The sequence below is a fragment of the Haliotis cracherodii genome, unplaced genomic scaffold (genome assembly GCF_022045235.1).
Source record: "Haliotis cracherodii isolate W230 unplaced genomic scaffold, xgHalCrac1.p SCAF_4, whole genome shotgun sequence".
NCBI lineage: Eukaryota > Metazoa > Mollusca > Gastropoda > Lepetellida > Haliotidae > Haliotis > Haliotis cracherodii.
Window position 1 is genome coordinate 57,888,284 of NW_027266297.1, and position 25,843 is coordinate 57,914,126.

Consider the following 25,843-nt stretch of genomic DNA (forward strand, 5'->3'; position numbering starts at 1 on the left):
GGTACACTATATAAGCGATGTCAGTATTAGCCTATATGGCACAAACTCACTGTTATAAGCAGGAATCACAATAGGGTTCGACTCTCCTGACATGCCGACCTGTGTACCTCCTCTCAAAATAATGCTATACTCCCGGTCTTTCCTGACCAGCAGGTCATAGGACGTTGCCGATCCTGCCACCTCCATCACCTCGCTTGTTCCATTCCGTGTGTCTCTCTGTTGTATTTTGTACAGAGTTATCTTCCCATTGGACACTTCCGGGGGTATTGGCTATAGAAAATAACAGAAACTGACCAGACGACATAAAGGGAGGACAGGTTACTGGGCAGGAACTTAACGTATCTAAGACATCATGGTAATTAACTGCTTGCTTGTGGACAGACTTATCTTCCCCCTGGACTCTTCCAGGAGTATTGGCTTTTGAAAATAACAGAAACTGACCAGACGACATGACATGTACAGGAGGACAGGTTACTTAGTCTGAGTCAGCAACTGCTTGGTTGTGGACATTTCTCCTCTTACACTCTTCCAGATGTATTGACTAAAGCTGATTTCAATAAAGGTTGTCACAATGAATTACGGTTCTCGTCGTTATGTTTTTCACTTAGGCTGTTTGTTAAGAGGATGTGATCAGGGGATTGTTACCATTATCTTCACGGATATTAGTAGAATAATTACAATTTTGATATCTGCTAACGTCACTGATGTAATCTTTGCAACACTTGCCTTCCAGTAGATCGTCGCATAACACGGTGATGACTCACAGTCACCAGAAACGAAGCTTCCTAGCCTCACCCCGGGGACACCGCTCGGTACTGTGAGAGAGTGAGTGAATGATTGAGAGGGTTGGTGGGTGTATTGGCGATCTTCCCGAGGCAAGGGAGTTAACCGACTATAGAAGTCAGCTTCCCATCCTTGCCGAACTAGGTTGGAATTCCGGAGTTACATTTTGTCTGGACTAATGAGTCTACGCGTAGTCCAATCAAAATCGCGTAATGAACTAGACATTCGGTTCGTAAACAACATGGATTTCAACATGCAAATTTTCCGTCGAGGGCAGGATTTGCAAAGCGTATGTACCGATAGTTTGGCTTGGACAGATATTTTCCAAATCGTATCATGATTTTTATCAAGGTGCTCAACTGATCTGATGCTCTTCGTGAGGTAAGACACGTTGTATTACATACAGATCTTAACTATCGATCAGTTCATCTTGACTGAGCGTCGCCATTGTGTTTGAAGCAAATGCAAGTGATACGAGAAGGTTGAATCTGATTGGTCAATAGGAGGGACATAGAAGGGATATAAATCGTAATAGCCACTGGTGGTACTACGATCGAGCCATGAAATTCAAGCCCAGTTCGGCAAGGGTGGAAACTGGACTGTGTGTATGTGTGTGTTTGTGCGAGTGGGTGATATGAGGTTCGTGGAGGAGTAAAAAATGAGACAAAACCTTTTCCATATTCATAAGAAATCTCGGTTGAACGATTCCGATAGTAATGATAACAGGTGTTCGCGAAAAGCTGAGCATATCACGCCCCACCGGTGGCATCCATCGCAAACACATGCATAGGCGAGTCAATTGTTCACCTGGGAAAAAACACGGGAACAAGTAGGAAATAACATCGGACATAAGTGTTGTCACTGATGCGTGAAATTTGGGAATGTCCTCGACGTTCATACTCCAACCCACAGTAAGAGTTTCAGAGATATGAATATTATATTGATTTTTCAAGTATGTTTAATATTAAATAATGTAAGACACAGACCGTCTTCCAGTGTTTCCACTTCTATGGAGGTCCAGTCACTGTAAAAGCCTCTTATTTTATTAGATCCATATGGTAACGGGATACACGACACTTGCAGCTCGTATATCCTGGCAGGATGTAGGTCACACACAGTTTCCTCCCTTTCAATGGTGTTGAACTGAAAATATAGTATGAAACATAACACACTTGAGTTTAAACATATCACAGTCCACGTGCCACGTTTTACAGACAAAAAAACAAAATTCCTTGCGACAGCTGGTGGGTATCCCTATGAAATGTTGAGTAGTATATTGGAAGTGAGTCAGCAGGTTTACCTTTAAGACAGAACCCTGTTCCCGTAGGACGAGCACTGTGTACATCATGAACCTACTGGAGCTAATGGATATCCCTGTCAAATGTGGAGTAGTGTGTTACAGGTGGGTCAGCAGGTTTACCTTAAAGACAGAACCCTGTTCCTGCTGGACGTGCACTGTGTACATCACGAACCTACTGGAGCTATTGGATATCCCTGTCAAATGTGGGGTAGTGTATTACAGGTAAGTCAGCAGGTTTACCTTAAAGACAGAACCCTGTTCCTGCAGGACGTGCACTGTGTACATCACGAACCTACTGGAGCTATTGGATATCCCTGTCAAATGTCGAGTAGTGTGTTACCCAGAACCCTGTTCCTGCAGGACGTGCACTGTGTACATCATGAACCTACTGGAGCTAATGGATATACCCTGTCGAATGTTGAGTAGTGTGTTACAGGTAAGTCAGCAGGTTTACCTTTAAGACAGAACCCCGTTCACTGTGCACTGTGTACATCACGAACCTACTGGAGCTAATGGATATCCCTGTCGAATGTGGAGTAGTGTGTTACAGGTAAGTCAACAGGTTTACCTTTAAGACAGAACCCTGTTCCTGCAGGACGTGCACTGTGTACATCATGACCCTACTGGAGCTAATGGATATCCCTGTCGAATGTGGAGTAGTGTGTTACAGGTAAGTCAGCAGGTTTACCTTTAAGACAGAACCCTGTTCCTGCAGGACGTGCGCTGTGTACATCACGAACCTACTGGAGCTAATGGATATCCCTGTCGAATGTGGAGTAGTGTGTTACAGGTAAATCAGCAGGTTTACCTTAGAGACAGAACCCTGTTCCTGCAGGACGTGCACTGTGTACATCACGAACCTACTGGAGCTATTGGATATCCCTGTCGAATGTGGAGTAGTGTGTTACAGGTAAATCAGCAGGTTTACCTTAGAGACAGAACCCTGTTCCTGCAGGACGTGCACTGTGTACATCACTGTGTCCTGTTGCTCATGGTTCCACCGGAGATACAAACATGTGCTGGTCATATTCTCTACAGTCAATGAATGCACAGGAGCTGGTTCCACTGTAAGCAGATGCAAAGCTGAATTGCAGATATCATACACAAGGATCCTTTGGGGATCATTTAGCTGAGGGTCAGTGTAATCAAAAGCCTTTAGATATGACTGTATTCAAGGAGCCTTACAACTGCTGTTCAGTATAATCACCGCTTCTGTTGCCGAGGATCACTGTAAACAAGGATTACGACTGACCTGGTGGTAAAATTATTGTTTCCTGATGTCGCAAACATATCATGTGCCCAGATGTCTGTATATTTAAAATGTGTACCACTTGCCCAGAGTTCAACAGACAGCAATATATAAGCATTCCCTCAGTTGCGCTTTTATTCATCGCTCATTCTGACCCTCAACGACATCAATGAATTGCAGCAAATGGAACTTTATTAACGAAATGCACATTCCGCCAACACATTTAACAGGACGAGAGCTGAATGAGTTGAGAAATGTCGGAGAAGCGTCAGTTTAATGCAAAGACATATCACTCTTACATATCTATGAACTATCTTACCCAGATTTAGTGGATTGATAGAAAACACGTCCGATGCCGCAGTAGCCAGTAGTGATTCCTCACTTTCCTTTGTGTGGACAGTTACGTTAACTTGCATGAAGTAAGTTTGATATGGTTTCAAATTGGAATAAAGTCTGTTCCCTTCTTCAATCTTTCTCCAGGTGCAGGTTTTCTCCCCAGGATGAGGGCATTTGTTGGCTCCACCCCTGCAAACAGCGAGACATTCATGTAAAATTCATATTTTGCCTCGATGGAATAATGTATAATTTTATGCACAATGAAGATTTGGAGACGTTGTCAGATTGAGGCATTGGTTTGATTCAACACTGATAACAGACATTTCAAATGGCGTTTCCACAGACACGCAATATAGTGGAGCAGGTACGTGTAAAAAAGGGCCTAATTGAGCACTTTGAGTTAAAAGCATGAAACTTGGTACAATAAGAGTTTTAAACCCGTTTATTTATTTTTTGTAAAACTTTTTTTTATTCAGGGTTCAGGTTACATTGTACACGATATAATGCATATTAATACATTAACTGTTTGCACATCATTTGTAATGTGAGATTGATATTACTAGTGATAATAAATGATTTAATACATTATATATATGTATCACATGATGGAATCCCCTTTTTTTATCATAAAAACAACAGCCACTTCTCACACCATTTACACGCTTTCACACAGGGACGCCACAAGCACTCACACACACACACACACACACACATACACACACATTATATTCTCAAAGAGAGATCTCAAATCTCAAGTCAGTGGTTCCAATTGAATAATACGGAAATGTAGACAACTATGAAATCTATGTGAACAACTAAGGGCCTAACGTTTACAAATGTCCAAAGTTTGTAACCAAGTATCTAAAAATGATCAAATGAAAGATAAGTACTATTATACCAAATATGATAAAGCTGTAAGAAAGGCCTAATGTTTACACATGTCCAAATTAAGGATAATTCCCTACAGGAAGAAAAGCATGAGGTGATGTCATCCATTCTCATCCGGAATCCCCTACGGGAGACAAGCATGAGGTGATGTCATCCATTCTCACCCGGAATCCCCTACGGGAGACATGCATGAGGTGATGTCATCCATTCTCACCCGGAATCCCCTACGGGAGACAAGCATGAGGTGATGTCATCCATTCTCATCCGGAATCCCCTACGGGAGACAAGCATGAGGTGATGTCATCCATTCTCATCCGGAATCCCCTACGGGAGACAAGCATGAGGTGATGTCATCCATTCTCACCCGGAATTCCCTACGGGAGACAAGCATGAGGTGATGTCATCCATTCTCACCCGGAATCCCCTACGGGAGACAAGCATGAGGTGATGTCATCCATTCTCATCCGGAATCCCCTACGGGAGACAAGCATGAGGTGCTGGGGCGTTGATGGGAGAGGATAAACGAGTGATGGATGGCTTGAAGACAGAAGGATGGCAGACTAAAAGCTTCCACAAATGCTTGATTCGTACGAACAAAACAGAACAATATTAACCATGTCATGCTGTAAATCAGTTGTCAAGCATAAATACCATGCCATGCTGTAAATCAGTGGTAAAGCAATGATTATCCATGTCATGCTGTAAATCAGTGTTGTCGAGCAATGATTATCCATGTCATGCTGTAAATCACTGTTGTCGAGCAATGATTATCCATGTCATGCTGTAAATCAGTGTTGTCGAGCAATGATTATCCATGTCATGCTGTAAATCAGTGTTGTCGAGCAATGATTATCCATGTCATGCTGTAAATCACTGTTGTCGAGCAATAATTATCCATGTCCTGCTGTAAATCAGTGTTGTCGAGCAATGATTATCCATGTCCTGCTGTAAATCAGTGTTGTCGAGCAATGATTATCCATGTCATGCTGTAAATCACTGTTGTCGAGCAATAATTATCCATGTCATGCTGTAAATCAGTGTTATCGAGCAATGATTATCCATGTCATGCTGTAAATCAGTGTTGTCGAGAAATGATTATCCATGTCCTGCTGTAAATCACTGTTGTCGAGCAATAATTATCCATGTCCTGCTGTAAATCAGTGTTGTCGAGGAATAATTACCATGACATGGAGTCAATCGGTGTTGTCGAGCAATGGTTACCATGTCATGCTGTAAATCAGTTGTCAAGCATAAATACCATGCCATGCTGTAAATCAGTGGTAAAGCAATAATTACCATGTCATGCTGTAAATCAGTTGTCAAGCATAAATACCATGCCATGCTGTAAATCAGTGGTAAAGCAATGATTATCCATGTCATGCTGTAAATAAGTTGTCAAGCAATGGTTACCATGTCTTCTTGTAAATCAGTTGTCAAGCAATAATTACCATGTCATGCAGTAAATCAGTGTTGTCGGGCAATAATTACCATGTCATGCTGTAAATTAGTGTGGTCATGATGCTTTTCACGTCAGAAGATAAATGTTTTATTTTAACGATTTGCCATTGTGAATGTCATACATGTACATCTTACTTGATTTCCCAATACAGTTCGGATTTCACCATGTCCTTGTTTATAAAGTCCACTCCCAGGTCCCACGTGCAGGTCATGTTCCTCCAGTCAAACACACGGCAGTCGATCTTCTCCACCTTCTTGGGCCGATCTGGGAATCATTATTGGGTGAATGGTTGAATGGGTGAGTGAGTTGAGTTAAACGTTGCTTTGAATATTAGCTCATTTATATCCTGATAGGCGGTGTAGGGAAAGCCTTATGTAATACAGGTCTTAGATGCTACCACTTGGCTGAAACCCACTAGCACGGACTGATGCTGTGAAATCAAAAATCATGATCGTATTATTATTTGACCAGATGATCAGCGGATTCTAGAGCGACGAGGGATATTATTGAAATATTACCCAGTACCATGAATTACACTGTACGATGAATAAACCAACAACGTGTATACAGTGTGGTTGGAGAGAGGCTGGGAATTTATCGAAATTAAAATTGACCCTGAAGATTCGTGAAAAAAATAATTTGTGCATCTGTCCTTTGAAAAAGAAAAGAAATTGCCCACCAAATAGGATAATAGGTCTTTAAAAAAACATATCTCGTTTTATAGGTGAAGCTGAAATCTCGATACAAAATCCCAGCCCTAGAATATCAAATTGTCTCTTACGGCAAATATAGGTTACTAGGGACCTAATCTACCCGGAATCCCACCAGGCAACCTACTCTGCTAGTCTTCCCGCTGCCGCATATCCACATCCCCCCGTGAAGATCTGGGTAGGAACTGGCCTTCAGCAATCCATGCTTGTAAGACAAACGCTCACTTACCGTAACTCAATCAGTTGCGTCTACTGTACACAATATTAGCATTATTCGTAAGCAAATTAAGTATCTGACTGGCCAGTCATCGTCTTGTTAAAAGAAAATACACAGGTCAGCTACCGGTCAGTACTATGCTTGTCGTAAGAGGCGACTAACGGGATCGGGTGGTCAGGCTCCCTGACTTGGTTTATGCATGTCATCGTGTCTTATTTGCATAGATTCTAATGATGCCAAGCGCTGCATAATCAGGCCAAGGCTCGATTATTCGCAGATAGATAACTGGAATATTGCTGAGTGTGGCGTTAATAACAAAGTAACAGCATATTCAAATCCATATATACAGATAGCTACACTGGGGAACATAGGATTACTCCCGTGTAGAGTATCGAACTCAGGTCTACAGGATAACAAACGGACGCAAAGTGTAGTAGTTCAGCCACAAGGCTAGCCAACCACCCCTTTGAATTAAACTGGTAAAGGAAGAGGGTTCTCACATTCAACATGCACACGCTGTTCGGCTATGAAGCCTTTTGTTTTCCCAATGCACGTGTACTGGCCTTGGTCAAGTTCTGACGTGATTGGGATGTCCAGTCGTATGGATCGGTCACTTGTTGGGGTGATGTACTGCATAGGAAGAACCTTGACCTCATTCTTGTATGTCTTCTTGAAGTATAGTTCTCCGGATATGTTGCCAGGCGCGGTCGTCACGGTGCAAGTCAAGGTCAAGGTCTCATTTATGAATCCATATGGATTAACAGGACGCACTGTTGAAAGACATGTATGCGGAGAGTGTTCATACTGTCTACAATCGAAATAAAGTTGAGATTGACATAGGGTATCATTATATGAGAAAAATATGGCCGATGCGACGTTAAATCTTAACTTTTATATTTAGCTGATGAAATAGTATAAATTAAAGCATAACCAGAAAGGCTTCTTGAATATTTAAACAATGAAACACTAGTTACTAATTTAAACTACACATTTCAATCGTTTTTGTTTTTCCGGCCTCATGATAGATGAACACAAAGAACCGTCTCAAATGAAGCATGTCATTTGACGTTGACTCAAATTTATTTAGTGGTACGAATTGCAGCTTAGGAGTTTGGAGTTATCTCCCGTGTGTGCAATGAGTTCAAGCTCCTTCCCAGCGCGTGACACCTTCGTTACACTCTCAGCGATAGTACGTTCCCGGAGCTCTCTATACTGAGAGTGTAACGAAGGTGTCACGCGCTGGGAAGGAGCTTGTGAGTTACCCTCCCTAGAACGTACTTGAGTGAAACTGAGAGCTAGCTCGGCAGTATTGCCCATACAGTAAAGCAAAATACTCGTCAGTTAGGTAATTTGCCAAAGAGACAGGGGAACTAGAGAAGCAGGGAGAAGAATGCTAAAAGCCATTGAAAGTCTGAAACCCCACAAACGGGAAACTCAAGGCAACACACGCGGTCCGTTACGAGACAGCGTGATTACGTCTCCAGCTAGTGTTGGCCGGAAAGACCCGAGGTTTGTTGTTTGTTGTTTGTTGTTTGTTGAATGTGTGGCGTTGGAAAGAGAATTGCGAACCAAGATGGTGGAACGAATCTATCAAAGCAGGGGTCCCGAAAGTTCAAGGTGACCTTCAGGCAATGCGGTCTCGGTGAAGTAACCAGGCGAGAAGTCCATTCCGGGACGAGTAAGAGAAGGGATGACCAAAGTTTGCAAGGTAAAGCACCAGAGCAGGCTAAAAAATCGATAATCGGAATTATCATCGATGGAAAGAAATGTTAACGATGATCGATATGAAAAAATGTGTCGTCGATAATATCTTACATGAACAATTGTGATGAAATAAAGTTCAAATTTACCAAACAGACTTGTTATTATCAATCATGTCAATTGCCAGAAACAAAGCAACTGTTTTTGTTGTAACTTAAATGTCTATAGAGTAACCCATGCATAAATCACCACTCACTAGTAGCATGAGGTGTGTTGATTTCTTTCTGACTTTTTTGCATATTTGCTCCAAGTTACTTCTCCAATATCTTTTTGATCGATATTTAGTTAACGATTATCGATCTCTATGATCTGTATCGATAGCCAGCCCTATAAAGCACGAAAGGTTGTTGTCTATATTTGGATGTATAACCTGGATGGTTATCAAAAGTGACGTTAGTATCGTAATGGAAAGTTAACATTAGGAAGAATGAGTGAGTGAGTATGGTTTTACGCCGCTTCTAACAATATTCCAGCAATACCACGGCGGGGGGCACCAGAAATGGGATTCACACATTGTACCCATGTCGGGAATCGAACCCGGGTCTTCGGCGTGACGAGCGAACGCTTGAACCACTAGGCTACCCGACAGCCCCACATTAGGAAGAAACAAAGCCGAGCTTGGTGGTGTAACAGTCGAGATGTGGGGTTACACAAGCTTAAGAATATTGGATGGGTTGAATGAAGAGGGAGCCTCTGTTCAGATGGTACTGGATCAATACATGAGAGACATTTTCAGAATAGGTAAGAATGAATGGTCATCAGTGTTATATTGAAAGACAAGGAGTGCAGGGACGGCCAATTTAGAGAGGGTTCAAGATGGGGTACGCCAAACTATCTCTGGAGGGAACACCAGTTGTTCGAAAAGGTGAAACCAGTGTGAAATATTCTCACCGGGGCAGTCGAGAGTTCAACCAAAGACAGTCAGGGGTGGGGTGGAGAGGGTGTGTGTGTGTGTGTGGTGGGGGGGGGGGGGGGGGGGGGGGGGGGGTAGAATAGTTTGGCGGAGTAACAGCACAAATAAACCAAAAGATGCAAGGTCCGGATCCGTCAGGTCCTTTCACTTTGGATGGCCAAGATTGACAGAAGGTATTACTGTGCTATGTCGTGCAACCTTACAGATTGTAAGTTGGTGCATGTGTGTTCACTATGTAGGGGTAGCCACCCATCAGATATTCAGAAATTCACTCAGCACCTGCTTCATACAACGTGACCTCAGGAGCACTGACACCAAATAAAAAAGACTAGCAGCTATGAGAGGTTCCTGTGTATCCAACAGAGGGCTAGTGTTGGCTGTATGGGATTACCTACTGCCAAAGGACTATGTACAAAGAACTTATACATTGTAGGTATCTAACTGGCCAGTCATCATCTTGTTTAAAATGTATACAGGTCGGCAGCCGATCTGTGCTTTGCTCGGCGTAAGAGCTTGGCGAGTAACGGGATTGGGTGGTGAGGCTGGCTGACTTGGTTAATGCATGTCATCGTATCCCAATCGCATAGAAAGATTCTCATGGTGCCTGGTCAAGACTCGATTATTGATAGGCTGCCGTCATATAACTTGAATATTGCAGAGTGTGGGGTTAAACAACAAACAAACAAAACGTTTGTTATGTTTGATGTGACGTCACTTGATTGACCCAGACTGCACACTGAGTTACGGTAGTGAAAGTCAGGCGGAGACATTGTACAATGTCACCAAACGTTAGTCCTTGTGAACTCGTCACGATAAGTAGTTTACATGTGTCACTAGCTGTGTGCAATGGACTATATGAAAATCGGCCAGCTGGTAAAACCAAGCACAACTCACTGGTGACGTTATGTTAAAACACGACTCCTAGATTTTGTTTACGAACCGGATGTCGACTTCGAGATGCGATTTTGATTGAACTATGCATAGACTCGTTAGACCATCCAAAATATAACTCCATGATTGCAGCCAAGTTCGGCAAGGGTGGAAACAAGACTTTTACAGTCAGTTATCTCCCTTGCCTCGGGAAGATGCACCTACCACAGTGGCTCAGTGGAAAAACAGTGGGTTACAATACTAAACATGATATCATTATGTGACGTTGCAGGTTCGATTCATAACATGGAATCATTAAACATTCGAAAACGAAACAGATGCATATTAAAAGGATGTCTATAAACCTTTGGTGATGTGACACTCTTCAGTTAAGTTAGAAAGTGGAGAAAGAAAATGAACTTGGCATGGATACTAGGAACATAATTTACCGGCTTTCTACTATTTAAAGAGACATTGAGAACAATAGGATGAACAATACTAAGTCACTAAAGGTTCAGAAACATGCATCACATGCATACCGGTGTTGTCACCTCCTCCAAAGAGGAACGCAATGCTGTAGTTGAGCGTCACCACAAGTACGGCGGTCCGGGGTATCCCCTGACTTCCTGTGAGTCTTGTCATGATGATGGTCAGGTACACTAGCCCACGCAAGGAAAACGGGTAAGAAAAAGCATCATCGGTGATGGTTGTAAGTTACAAAAGTAACAAGACAAAGTAACTATCACCGAACGGGGACTCTGACACTGAGATTCCCCTCGCTGGTCACATAATTATATCAACATCTACAAATACAAATAATCACGTACAATTAATTGTTTGAAGCATAAACACATTTTGAACTCGTAGAACAGATCAGTGGGAAGGCTATAAAATAGGCTATAAAATCCACCCAGAAATGAGAAAGATACTGTCTTTATGACTTCCATGGCCATTTAATGAGGAGCCGGATCAGTGAGTCAGTGAGTGAGTTGGGTTTAACGCCGCTTTTAACAGTATTCCAGTTATATCACGGCGTGTCAGCTTAATGTGGGAGGAAAGCCCAAGTGATGCAGGTTTCAGGCGTGAAGCACTTCTTTGAAACCCACGAGCACGGATATGGTGCTGACAAACCTAGAAACAATCGGCATGAACCGGGATTCGAACCCACAATCATAGGTTTCTGGCGTGCCCGAGGGACAGCGAATCGTGTCGTGCGTCAAACGGATTGTGGCATGTGCGTCAAATGGATTGTGTCGTGCGTCAAACGGTTTGTCATTTGCGTCACACGGATTGTGTCATGAGCATCAAACAGATTGTGTCATTTGCGTCAAACTGATTGTGTCATGTGTCAAACGGATTGTGTCATGTGCGTCAAACGGATTGTGTCATATATATCAAACCTTTGTTATGTGTACTTAACTGGTTGAGTCATTTATACTAAACTGTTTGTGTGTTTGTGACGAAAATGATTGTGCCACGTTTGCCAAATTGATGGTTTCATGTTCATCAACCTGTTTTTGTTATGTGTGTTAAACTGCTTGTGTTATGTGTGCCAGTCTGATTGTGACGTGCACTTATCACTTTCCCAGCAACATCCATTTATTGTGGTTCCGCTTTGAACGATGTGTTTGTCGAAATAGTGTAGATGGTGTGTTGATGGAAGACAAGGATGTTTGCCTTTACACATCTAGAGGAAACACAAACGGACATCGGATATACATCTGTACGAGCACGTAGACGCTGGCGACGGATCGCCATGTAAGTTTGCATGCGCGTTTGTAATGAGCGAGTGACTCCGTGAAGGATTGAAAGAGTGATATATTACATGTGCGAGTGAGGAAGAAACTATATGAGCGAGTGACAGAGTACGATATTGAGTGAGATATTGAATGAGTTAGTGAGAGCTGAAATGAGTGAGGCTGAGTGAGTGAGACATTGAATGAGTGAGTGAGTGAGAGCTTAAGTGAGTGAGACTGAGTGAGTGAGACATATATTGAATGAGTGAGTGAGAGCTTAAGTGAGTGAGAGAGACATATATTGATTGAGTGAGTGAGAGCTTAAGTGAGTGAGAGAGACATATATTGATTGAGTGAGTGAGAGCTTAAGTGAGTGAGGCTGAGTGAGTGAGACATATATTGAATGAGTGAGTGAGAGATTAAGAGCTTAAGTGAGTGAGACATTGAATGAGTGAGTAATGGCTTAAGCGAGTGAGTGAGACAGGTATTGAATGAGTGAGTGAGAGATTAAGAGCTTAAGTGAGTGAGACATTGAATGAGTGAGTGAGGGCTTAAGCGAGTGAGTGAGACAGGTATTGAATGAGTGAGTGAGAGATTAAGAGCTTAAGTGAGTGAGACATTGAATGAGTGAGTGAGGGCTTAAGCGAGTGAGTGAGACAGGTATTGAATGAGTGAGTGAGAGATTAAGAGCTTAAGTGAGTGAGACATTGAATGAGTGAGTGAGTGAGGGCTTTAATGAGTGAGGCTGAGTGAGTGAGACAGGTATTGAATGAGTGAGTGAGAGATTGAGTGAGTGACACAGATATTGAATGAGTGAGAGTGAGCGCTTAAGGGAGTGAGTGAGACATTGAATGAGAGAGTGAGAGTGAGTGAGAGATTGAGTCAGTGAGCGCTTAAGTGAGTGAGGCTGAGTAACTGAGAGGTATTGAATGAGTGAGTGAGACACTGAATGAGTAAGTGAGCGAGTCAAAATCAACAATATTCCACATATATCACGACAACCTGTGTATAATCGCTTAAGTGAGTGAGTGAGAGGTATTGAATGAGTGAGTGAGAGCTTAAGTGAGTGAGACATTGAATGAGTAAGTGAGTGAGTCAAAATCAACAATATTCCACATATATCACGACAACCTGTGTATAATCGCTTAAGTGGGTGAGGCTGAGTGAGTGAGAGGTACTGAATGAGTAAGTGAGAGCTTAAGTGAGTGAGTCAACATCAACAATATTCCACATATATCACGACAACCTGTGTATCATCGCGTCCGGACCAAGATCACTCGTCATCAGACAAATCACAGAGCCCGACCATCTGTCCCCTCTTCCGGCACGAGCGCCGGACATGTTACACTTCAAACCATATTTACACTTGCTATTGTTTTAAAACACGGAAAGTGTACCAGCAAGGCTTATACCCAAGTTTTCTCTTTATCTCCGTTAAAAACAACATAACAGTTCCCTGTGTTAGTATGTTCAGCTGAAATGATTGAGTATCAATCATGGAAGTAGGCATTTCACAAACTGAGTCTCGGGATAAAGTAACTGTCGTGGTATCTATTTTCAACTTACCTTTTTTCTTCACTGTATTTTGTCGTACCCCGCAGGGATGATGACGACATCGGGTGGTGAGGCTCGTTGACTTGGTTGATGCATGTCATCGATCCCAATTGCGTGGATCGAAGCTCATAATGTCAATCACCGGATCGTCTGGTCTAGGCTCGATTATTTACAGACCGCCGTCATATCGGTGGGATATTGATGAGTGCGGAGTTAAAAAAACAAACAAACAAAACAAACAAAGCTGATGACGGACTAGTGTACCGGTGAGGGATGTTGGCTTTCTTCCGCCTACTGTTGGAAAGTCCGGGTCTGTGTGGACAAATCAGTCAATCTGCTGTCAAACAATTTCTATCCTGTCATAATAAAATGTGTCTTTCCCACATAAGGCTACATGCTACATTTCTAATTGTTCGTTGTTTAACGCCGCCCTAAGCTATTCCAGCTATATGACGGCGGTCTTTAAATGATCGAATCTGGACCAGACAATCCACTGACTGACATCATGAGTATCCATCTACGCAACTGAGATACCAAACATGCATCAACCATGTGAGGGAGATCTGACCACCCGATCCCGTAAGTCGCCTCTTACAAGCATGGGTTGCTGAAGACCTTTTCTAACCCGGATCTTCACGGGTCGGTTACATGTAATGAGTGAGTGAGTTGGGTTTAACGCCGCTTTTAACATTATTCCAGTTATATCACGGCGTGTCAGCTTAATGTGGGAGGAAAGCCCCAAGTGATGCAGGTCTAAGACGTTTACCACTTTGGTGAAACCCACGAGCACGGGTATGGTGCTGACAAACCTAGAAACATAATCGGGGCGAACGGGGATTCGAACCCACAATCATAGGTTTCTGGCGTGTCAAGGGACGCAACTCTGCACAGCGAATTCGCGGCGCCTTAGACGACTGGGCCACCCGTGCCCCCTACATGTAATGACGTGCCTGTTTCATCATATTTAATTCAACAAATTGGATCGAAAGGGAGTATTAGATCTGCTTCTGAATTGAGCGAAAATAACATGGCGTTTTTCCCTAGATGACTACACGTTGATTGATTGATTGATTGATTGATTGATTGAATTATCATTGAAAGTTTTATAGGTGTTCGGGAAACAAGGTCCATTTACATCTTGCCAATGTTAAAGGTTTGCAAAGTTCCTAGAAATTTAATAAAGTGACAATACTGTCACACGCTTAAATGTAAGCAAGAATTACACCCTGAACTTCATGGCAAACGATATTCCCAGACCATGATAATCCAGCTAATGAGAGGTCAAATAGAGAACTGTAAGAGTGAGTGAGTGAGTGAGTATGGTTTTACGCCGCTTTTAGCAATATTCCAGCAATATCACGGCGGGGGACACCAGAAATGGGCTTCACACATTGTACCCATATCAGGAATCGAACCCGGGTTTTCGGCGTGACGAGCGAACGCTTTAACCACTAGGCTACCCGACCACCCCGAGAACTGTAACAACGTCCACCATTGCCGCACCTTGATTTACATATTTTTGGCAGTGCTGTAAAGAATGATCCTCAATGTCAAGCTGGTTACACACTTACAATGTGCAGGCGCCTTAGACGACTGGGCCACCCGTGCCCCCTACATGTAATGACGTGCCTGTTTCATCATATTTAATTCAACAAATTGGATCGAAAGGGAGTATTAGATCTGCTTCTGAATTGAGCGAAAATAACATGGCGTTTTTCCCTAGATGACTACACGTTGATTGATTGATTGATTGATTGATTGATTGAATTATCATTGAAAGTTTTATAGGTGTTCGGGAAACAAGGTCCATTTACATCTTGCCAATGTTAAAGGTTTGCAAAGTTCCTAGAAATTTAATAAAGTGACAATACTGTCACACGCTTAAATGTAAGCAAGAATTACACCCTGAACTTCATGGCGAACGATATTCCCAGACCATGATAATCCAGCTAATGAGAGGTCAAATAGAGAACTGTAAGAGTGAGTGAGTGAGTGAGTATGGTTTTACGCCGCTTTTAGCAATATTCCAGCAATATCACGGCGGGGGACACCAGAAATGGGCTTCACACATTGTACCCATATCAGGAATCGAACCCGGGTTTTCGGCGTGACGAGCGAACGCTTTAACCACTAGGCTACCCGACCGCCCCGAGAACTGTAAGAACGTCCACCATTGCCGCACCTTGATTTACATATTTTTGGCAGTGCTGTAAAGAATGATCCTCAATGTCAAGCTGGTTACACACTTACAATGTGCAGAAATGTCTGCATTAATATTTTTGAGATATGCACCAAAACCACAATGCCCAAGACGAAGTCTGGTTAAGAGAACCTCATCACTGTTCCATCTGCGAGGATTGGAATTTTATCCAAAACCCAGGCGTTGATCTGTATAACTATAATAAAACGTCAACAACTCATATGCCAGAGAGAAAAATAGAATTAATGGGTGAACAATCCTTTTTTTTACCCTTGGAGATATATGAACCTAGACAAGAGACGATATACGTTGAGACAAACCAAACCAATAAAACAAGCCAGATTGTATTACTTCTTATCAAGAGACCTTGAAATATCCATAGATAAAGTTGGTAAAGACCCTGCTTACAGATCAGATCACTCTATACATTGGATTTCGTTAAAAACTAATAGCATCGAGGTTCACTAATTCCCAACTAAACGACAAAACCTTTGTTGAAAGAACTAGAAAAGTAATTAAAACTACAACAGAACATTATAAAACAGGTGTCGATGAACAAGGCAATGACTGATTTAATATGGATGACACACTTTTTTTAAACACTACTGTTGATGAGGTGAAATTATACAATATTGAAGAAACTTAAAGAGGCAAACACCGGACTGGAAGAAATAAATAACATAAAAACAGGAGGAATAATCATGCCATCTCGCTCAGAATGGTGAGAAATGGACGAAAAGAAAACTAAATACGTATTTATCCTTAGAAAAAAAGAAAAACTATCTGAATAAGGCTATAGTTAAGCTTGAAGCAAAGAATGGACTTACATACGTGAAAAGCAGGGTCTAATAGCATGCATTCCAAACAATAAATACAACCAGCACTTAAAAATTGGAGTCAAATTTCACTATAAAAAAACCCCTATAAGATAGCATCTTCTATAACAAATAGAATTAACAAGGCCAACATAATTAATGAGGATCAAAGAGGTTTTACGTCAGAACGATACATTGGAGAATGCACTACATTAATTTATGATATTATGGACTTAAGTGAATGCATGGAAATCCATGGATTGTTGGACTTTTAAAAGGCGTTTGATTCAGGAGATTGGGATATCATTCAAGAAGCTTCGATTTTTTTTAACTTTGGACATTCAGTTAAGCACTGGATAACAACCTTCTATCACGATATAAAACCCGGTGTTTTAGTAAACGGTTTTGCTCAAGATTTTTTAAAGTAACAAGGGGGCGGTCGGGTAGCCTAGTGGTTAAAGCGTTCGCTCGTCCCGCCGAAGACCCGGGTTCGATTCCCGACATGGGTACAATGTGTGAAGCCCATTTCTGGTGTCCCCCGCCGTGATATTGCTGGAATATTGCTAAAACGGCGTAAAACCATACTCACTCACTCACTCACTTAAAGTAACAAGAGGATGTAGACAAGGTGATCCTTTATCTCCTTATATATTCTTGTTATGCGCTGAAACTTTGGCAGTAAAACTATGCACTAATAAAACAAATAAACGGATTAAGTATTGATGAGATAGAAAATCTATTTTCTCAATTTGCAGACGATACACTACATGAAACTGAAGAATGTCTCCAAAACACAATGACAACTCTTCAAACATTTGCGTCTTTTCTTTTTCAGGCCTAAAAATTAACAGTTTAACATGAATACCCCACACAGACACAGTATACTGACTCCGAGCCAACCAGTCAACAACAAGTACCATCTTATAACGTCTTTTTGGGATCGCACCCCGGACCTTTCGCTCTCCGGGCGGACGCTCTACCATTAGACCACGAAGGCGGCCCATGATAGGAGAAATTAGGGACAGTGATTTAGTGGCTTATGAACTTTAGGAACCTGTAGTTGACCATGAGCAATATCTAAATCCCCAAGCGTCTTTCGAGCAGCCTGAGAATAAGACAGTTTACCCTCAGCTCTGACTTTCTGGATCTGGACTGATTCTTGGTATTTAATACATGCTGCCGAGTGAGCTTTCACCAAAACGGGCTTGTAACGCAAAGAATAGAAGCTACACGATATATGCTCACACCCAGTGTCAGTATACTGTGTAAAGGACGTTATATATAGTATACTGACACTGGGAGTGGCCATATATCTGGTAGCTGCTATTTTTAGCGTTACAAGCCCCTGTGCTTTCACCACAGTTCTTACATTTAAGAAAACCTTCATTGCACCCCTCATATGTGCAATGTGGTGCAAACATGATGAGTGCCTCTACGCTTGGCAGAGACATGCCCAAGGGGCTGACATTTGAAGCAGCACAGAGCAGAAGGAACATTCATCCGGATGGGAAATCTCTGGGGAAAAATTAACATCATCTGGTCCTGTGGTATTCGTTGTTCCATATCATCTCAGATATGTTCACGTTGAAGGTTGTATCTTAGTCCACTTCTATTTAGTATTTAGATTTATAAACCAACTTGAAGATGTATTACAGCAGCATGGCGGGAGAGGTATGTTTGTTGGTGCATGCTTTTCAGACTGGCTTTTACTGTCATATGAAGATGATTTGTGTCTGTTTTCTGATAGTGTTATTGGTTTACAAAAACAAATACAAATATTATGGAAATTTTGTTCAAAGCGATGCTTGAAAGTTTCTTCAATAAAACTGACATCCTTGTGTTCCGTGACCGTCGTAAAGTTTAGGATACTGAAAAATAAACTACGGTTATAACGAACTAAAAGGGACCTTAATTTTAGTTCGTTATAATCGTAGTTCGTTATAGGCACATATCAGCCATATACAGGAAATGAACGGGGCACAAAAACAGTTCGTTATATCGTCAGTTCGGTATAAGCGTGTTCGTTATAAACGTAGTTTACCGAATAAAGATATTGCCCTGAAAACCTCAACCTAATATAGTTAACTTGGTATCACATTTTCAAATAGACTTTCATGGTCAAAATCATGGTCAAAAATGGTGAAAATATTCACAAAGCTAGTAGAGCACTTTTTCCTATAAAACAGTTGCAGTCGAAGTTAAAACATTTTGCTCCTACCGTTCTCTTTAAAATGTTTGATTCTGAAATAAAACGGTCGCATTCATCCGCGGTATTGGGCGGGCATGAATGGGAGGCACTAGAACAGTTTCATGTAAAATATTGTACATATGTTCTCGGTTTTTCTGCTACTTTGTTGTTTGTTGTGTTGTTTGTTGTTTAACGCCGCACTCAGCAATATTCCAGCTATATGACGACGGTCTGTATATAATCGAGTCTAGACCAGACATTCCAGTGATTGAAATCATCAACCAAGTCAGCAAGCCTGACCACCCGATCCAGTAAGTCGCCTCTTTTTCTACTGTTCTACTACAGATCTTCATGAGTATCTTCTACTCCTGCAGCTGTTTCAAGTGAGTGTGGTCGGTGTAATATATATATTGTGTTTCATTCACCAGATGCAATAAATATTGGTGTAAACTTTTATGTATGCCGGATACTAGCTATCCAAAGCAATGTAATGACGTGTTGAGAAGATTGGACGAGGAAGGCAGAACTACATGGGCCGCAAATGTTCAGAAATTACTTTATTCATATGGTTTTAATTATGTATGGAATAATCACGGTATCGGAAACACCGATTTATTTCTTTTAGAATTTCAACAACGAATTAAAGAATGTTGTGTTTAATAACTTTTTTCAAAGTTAAATGAGCATTCAAATTTAGATTTTTATTCCACTATAAAGTCAACTTTCGCAATTGAACCATATTTGCTTCATACACACCAAAGAGACCAAAGATGATCTTTAACATTATTAAGAATTACAAATTATGAAAAATATAGGTAGGCGGGAGGATGTAGCTAGAAACCTTAGATTTTGTCCCTTTTTTTGTAAAATGATCATAGAAGATGAGTTAGATTTTTTGTAAGTATGCCCGGCCTATGATATTTTAGGACACATATCGTCCCAACATTATCTTTAAAAAATGAATATTCTCTCAAATCTTTACTCCAAACTTCTAACATTGAAACCATGTCATGTGCTAAATGTATTAAAGATGCCCCATCTTTACGTTCTCATTATTATAATTCTAAATTGTAATTTAACTGTGCTCTGTACCTCTTGTTATTGTACCACCACTTTGTATATAATACGTGTATCTATATTGTTCTTTTGCCTTTGCCCTTAAATTGAAATAAACTATGGGGGATGTTATCCAGCAATGTTATCCTCAAAATGTCAGTTACAACACATTCGACATGTAGGTTGGCATTATCCTGCTGCAAGTGATGTTACTTCCCGCGGTTGCAAAGAGGGTAGAACAGTACCAGTAGCGTACTTCATTCAAAATGCCATTAATAATGGTGAGTTGTGTTCTCCCAAGATACAAACCCATACCATCACACTGACGACGTCAGTAACACAGGTGTCGCGAAAACGTTCTCCTGGATGCCAGTTGACTATTGTTGCACGACCTTCGGAACGATCCAGATGAATCCTGGACTCATCTGTGAACAGGATCCTGTCCCAGTCTTGCCTTATAAACCTCAGATGCCGTCTACACCAAGCTCTGCTTGCCTGATGACGCAGAAATGAAACTGTGCCTATCGCGGAAGGATGGGGTGATATGTTGCGCTCCCTCCACCAGTAGTGTACACGGAAGTAGTAAACATCTAAGACCTGCATCACTTAAGGCTTCCCTCCCACATTAAGCTGACACGCCGCGATATAACTGGAATAATGTTAAAAGCAGCTTTAAACCCAACTCACTCACTCACTCCAGTAGGAGGATCTGCAGGACAGCTCATGACTAATTGGTCTCAACCAAGCAATTGTCCGAGCTGTTGATGTATCAGTTTGGTATCGAAAAGTCTATGAACAAATAGTTGCAGTGCAATGACAATCAGGAACCATCCCATATCTCCCGAATGAGAAACAGATATCAGTTTACGGATTCTAATACAAACCGAAGTGATTGTTTAGGACTTAGTAAATGTTTAATGTAGTCATGACATTGCTTCATGAGATTATACAAAAGAGCACATAAACAATTCCTTCCAAGTGACAATCTAAAAAGAATTGTGCAAATTTCAATTGCCTAGCAACACTGTCCACATGGACTTCTGTTTGAGATCCAGTGTGCAGACTCAGCATAAAGTGAAACCAACATAAAACTATATAGATGCCCTTTGGTCTAATTTGTTCCCACAGCAGAATTTGTGCACAGATGGCCCAGTCGTCTTAGGAGCCGCAATTTTCGCTGTGCAGAGGTGCATTCCTTGAGCAGGCCAGACACCTGTGAAACCGGTTCACCCCGATTATGTTTCTAGGTTAATCAGCACCATACCCGTGCTCGTGGGTTTCACGGAAGTAGTAAAGACTTGCATCACTTCGGGCCTCCCTCCCACATTAAGCTGACAGCTGTGATATAACTGGAATACTGTTAAAAGCAGCCTTAAACCCAACTCACTCACTCACTCCAGTAGGAGGATCTGCAGGACAGCTCATGACACACATGGCCCTTAGCAGTAATAAACTGTGTAAGGCACATCAGATACCTCTGACTGACCTTCTACATCCATGTTAGAATAGGGTATTAAACAACATTCAGTCACAAGCAGTTAGCTGAACCCTTCAGGTTCAGTGGGTCAACATCCAACACATCAGGCAGTGACACAGCAGCAGCTTTATTGCCAGGAAATGATTATTTACATGGGACAATAGCAGCATAAATGATGAGAATAATGTATAATGTATGAGTATAATGTACATCAGCTTAGGAAAAACTATCTCCATTCTATTATGATAAAAACACATAAACCATTGAACCAGGTGGGAGTGAGACAGAATGGATCTTGCTCATAATATCAATCACTGGTTTGTCTTTTTCAGATTTAATTATTTACAGGTTGCGTTATATAGCTTGTGCAATGCTGAGTGCAGTGTTGAACAACATACAAATGTTTTGCTTAGTTTTTCTAGTTCCATTATAAACAAACCAAATTCAGAATACTGTAAACCTTGAAATTAACACGAGCTGGAATTAAATGCGAAAAATGCTTTCTGGCTTTGTTCGCATTAATTAACTTCGCATTTATGTCTCCAAAATGACTATCAACAATCAGACTGCCTCACTGCACACTTTGGATAGCGGAAATACCAACTTAAATATAAACACAAACAGTTTATTGAGCAGCAGTTGTAACAAGTATATACCAATGTCATTCAAAGAATAGGAATTACACACTGGGCGTCTGTTGAGTTATCACTGCTTGGGTCAAGAGTTCAACCCACTCGTATCAAGCTTGTTGTTGATATATGTATAATATGTACCATTCCCAGGTGGGGGACATCTAAGGCGCCACAATTCACGTCTCTTGGGTGCACCAGAAACCTATGATTGGGGGTTCAATGCCAGTTTGCCCTGATTATGTTTCTAGGTTTGTTAGCACCATACCCCTGCTCATGGGTTTAACAGAAGTGGTAAACGTCTGAGATCCGCATCATTTCGGGCTTTCATCCCACATTAAGCTGACACGCCACGATACAACTAAAACTGTTAAAAGCGGCGTTAAACCCAACTCACTCACTCCCATGGGGATGGGGTTGGGGAATCGTATTGATATTGAGTCGCATTTTTTGCGAGGGGTCAGCAGTCGTATTAAGTTGGAGACACATTAATTTCCAGATTTACAGGGTATTTGATCTGAACTGTGAGTAAAAAAATAAAAAATACAGCAGAATGATGTTTGCTTTCAAATATGACTTGACATATGCTGCTCCATGACAGACTTTCACAGCCGTTTTGTCCAGCGAGAGCTGGCAATTGGGGCTCATGAGTTTGACAGACACTTAAGAATTGACTTTCACTTTGTGTCAGTTCACTGGAGTATGAACCTTCATAGAGTGAGGGCCAAACTGCATGAATGTCAGAGCTTTTACACACAGAAAATTTTATCACAATTACTTACCTCAAAGGATGTAGGCCAAGATCTATACACAATTTTATTTAATACCGTGACTTCATGTGAACACTTACTGGCATACAACAACCAGTTATATCGCGAAGTGAAATAGTTTCTCAAATACAGAGGTGACATGAGCATATGAAACATCTTACGCAACACATGTATTCAAATAATATCAGCATTAGATGAGAAAGATCTGTTAAGAACTACCTCAATGACATGACAGCACGTCGTAATACATTTACATCAAGTACAAGACGTCAAAATGGCCGACATGATAAACGTGACGGGAGAGATTTCGGGAGTTGCTAATGGACCTATGCCGGTCACCCTACAGACAGTCACCCCACAGTCAGTCACCCTACAGACATTCATCCTACAGACAGTCAATCCCCAAAGTCCCCAGGCAGTAGTGTGGGTGTAGCTTCACCCTCATATGATGGTGATGTGCATGCTGGGTACATATCTATCTACAATTTGCACTGCATGAAATACTCCTTTAAAGCTGTGTTCTTTGAAACAAATAAAGAAATATTGCCTCTTCTGTTTGGAAGTCTCAGATCACTTCAGAATGACCTTTAAGAATACTGCAAAGACTTCTTTGTAAAATGCCTGCTCTTTGGCTGGGTAATACATATCAGAGGCCTACTGGACTCCTGGCTACTAGAATCGTGACGTGACTCCTGGCTACTGGACTCCTGGCTACTAGAATTGTGACGTGACTCCTGGCTACTGGACTCCTGGCTACTAGAATCCTGACGTGACTCCTTACAACTGGAGTCCAGGGGTATCAACACTGCTGAGTAAGAAGAAGCAGAGGGCCCAGACTGTGAGCAGGAACTGGCAACGGAACTTACTGATCTCGATAAGGGAAGACAGTGGTCGATGGTCTGTTCATCCCAATACTTCCCACTCGAGTCATCACGTTCCTCTTTACTTGAGTCCTGCACAGATCCATCCCCTATTCTGGCAAACTGCCTGTACTCCGACACACAACTCTGGCCAGAGTTGTCCCACAGGATTTCCTCTGTGACGTCTTCAGCTGAAGTGCCTGGAATTTGTTGTGAACCTCCTTTAGATGGATGTGCTCCTCCTGCAGATGGATGTGCTCCTCCTGCAGATGGATGTAAACCTCCTGATGCAGATGCTTTTCCTGGATTATGTGAAGACTCTCTCCTTGCCTCGGATGACTCTTCCTGTATTTCTGGGTGGTCTGCATCACACTTGATTGTTGGATCAGATGGGTTACTGACTCCCGACATCTCCCTCTCCCTCACAGCTCCTTTATCCATGACTGCTGCCAGACTGGCATCAGTGCCCATGCTGGCATTGCCACTATCTCTGAGAGGCTTGTGCTTGGGAGTTGTCACATCTTCTTTTGTGTCAAACTGTGGAGAAATATAAAACAATATTACAAAATTCAGAAAATTAGGAGACAAGCCAACTATACGTTTTCAAATTAGAAGTTTCTAACATAGATTTGATACCTGTAAATATTATTCAGAATTTGTGAGCTCGAGCTTTTTAGAATTGAAATGAAATATAGGTTTTGAGACCTATGAAATGAATACAGAATACCATATTTTCTACCGGTATTTGAGTAGAAGTGATGAATGATTGCATCCATTGAGTCTAACAGTTTCAGTAGGTTGGATGGCTGAATCTAGAGATGAATGGCTAAAAGTTTTACTCAGTGGGTGAGTTGAGGATTGGCATTGTGTTGTCTTGACCCATTCTGCTACACACAACAAGCATTTTCTATTCACTTATAGTACAGATTTTAGCCAATGGCAAAAGAAATATACTTGACTTGACTTTTTGTTATAGCAATTTCAACAAATTGTACCTAATGTTTCAATTGGGTAGTGACGTCAAGGAACGACTTACTATCAACTCAACACTATTACACACATGAGGAGGAAGTACTTACTACCAACTCAATACTATCGCATAGATGAGTGGGGCTTACAGACGTCGGACCCGGATGGATCTTTGTCTAGTAATCAATGAGTAATAAAGTCCATATTGTGAATGACTAAACAATGGAAACTGGAAAGGAAACTTGGATGGTTCTGTCACTTTTACATGATTGAAGTAAGGTGAGACTATTACTTGTCGCCCATACAGCTGGTAATGCCTCATAGAATAAGGACTTGCTTGCCTTAATTATCTGGAAAAGGTCATTCATGACAGTCTGATTTACTGTAAACTCCTTCACATAAGGCTTGAAAAAATAAAAGAATTGCTTCTCAGGCAATGGCTTTTGAAAATATAGAGCGGGCAGGCGGTGGCTTTTTGGGGTGTGTGTTCAGACTAGTATGTAACCAACTAAACAGTTGTGTACAATCAACCTGGAAAAGGGCCTCCCTACATAAATGTATTCCTTGATGAGTAAAAAACTGGAATCCAGTATTGGACTACCAGTGTGCGCATAGCACATGCACACAATGAGCTTTGATTTTATTTCATAATGCGAACATGTTAATTTATTTTGAATACCCCCCCCAAAAACTAAACCTGCGGTGGACTTTATGATGATGCAAGTAGTGCATGATTGGTTGGTTTGTTGGTTTGTTGTTTAACGCCGCACTCAGCAATATTCCAGCTATATGACGTCGGTCTGTAAATAATCGAGTCTGGACCAGACAATCCAGTGATAAATATCATGAGCATCGATCCAAGCAATTGGGTTCGATGACATGCATCAACCAAGTCAGTGAGCCTGACCATCCGATCCCGTTAGTCACCTTTTACGACAAGCGTAGTCGCCTTTTACAGCAAGCATGGGTTGCCGAAGATCTATTCTACCCCGGATCTTCACGGGTACACGTGGTGTATGAGAACCAACACTATTATTTTAGCCTAATACATAAAGGGACGTAATGTTCAAGACTGTTATTTTAGCCTAATACATAAAGGGACA

The 25,843-nt window shown here is 41.6% G+C and overlaps 1 protein-coding gene and 1 pseudogene across 5 annotated transcripts in view; both read right to left on the bottom strand.

Moving 5' to 3' along the window:
- Nucleotides 1–13,941, bottom strand: part of LOC139479522 (interleukin-6 receptor subunit beta-like) — a 28,347-nt pseudogene extending 14,406 nt beyond the window's left edge.
- Nucleotides 13,942–21,626: 7,685 nt separating this feature from the next.
- The window catches only part of LOC139478562 (uncharacterized), a 69,916-nt gene continuing 65,699 nt past the window's right edge, over nucleotides 21,627–25,843 (bottom strand). For all 5 annotated transcript variants that reach the window (XM_071261091.1, XM_071261094.1, XM_071261090.1 and 2 more), the window contains one exon: nucleotides 21,627–24,308. In XM_071261091.1, the coding sequence (XP_071117192.1) occupies nucleotides 23,499–24,308 (810 nt within the window). In that variant the 3' untranslated portion in view covers nucleotides 21,627–23,498. The remainder of the gene's footprint in view (nucleotides 24,309–25,843) is intronic.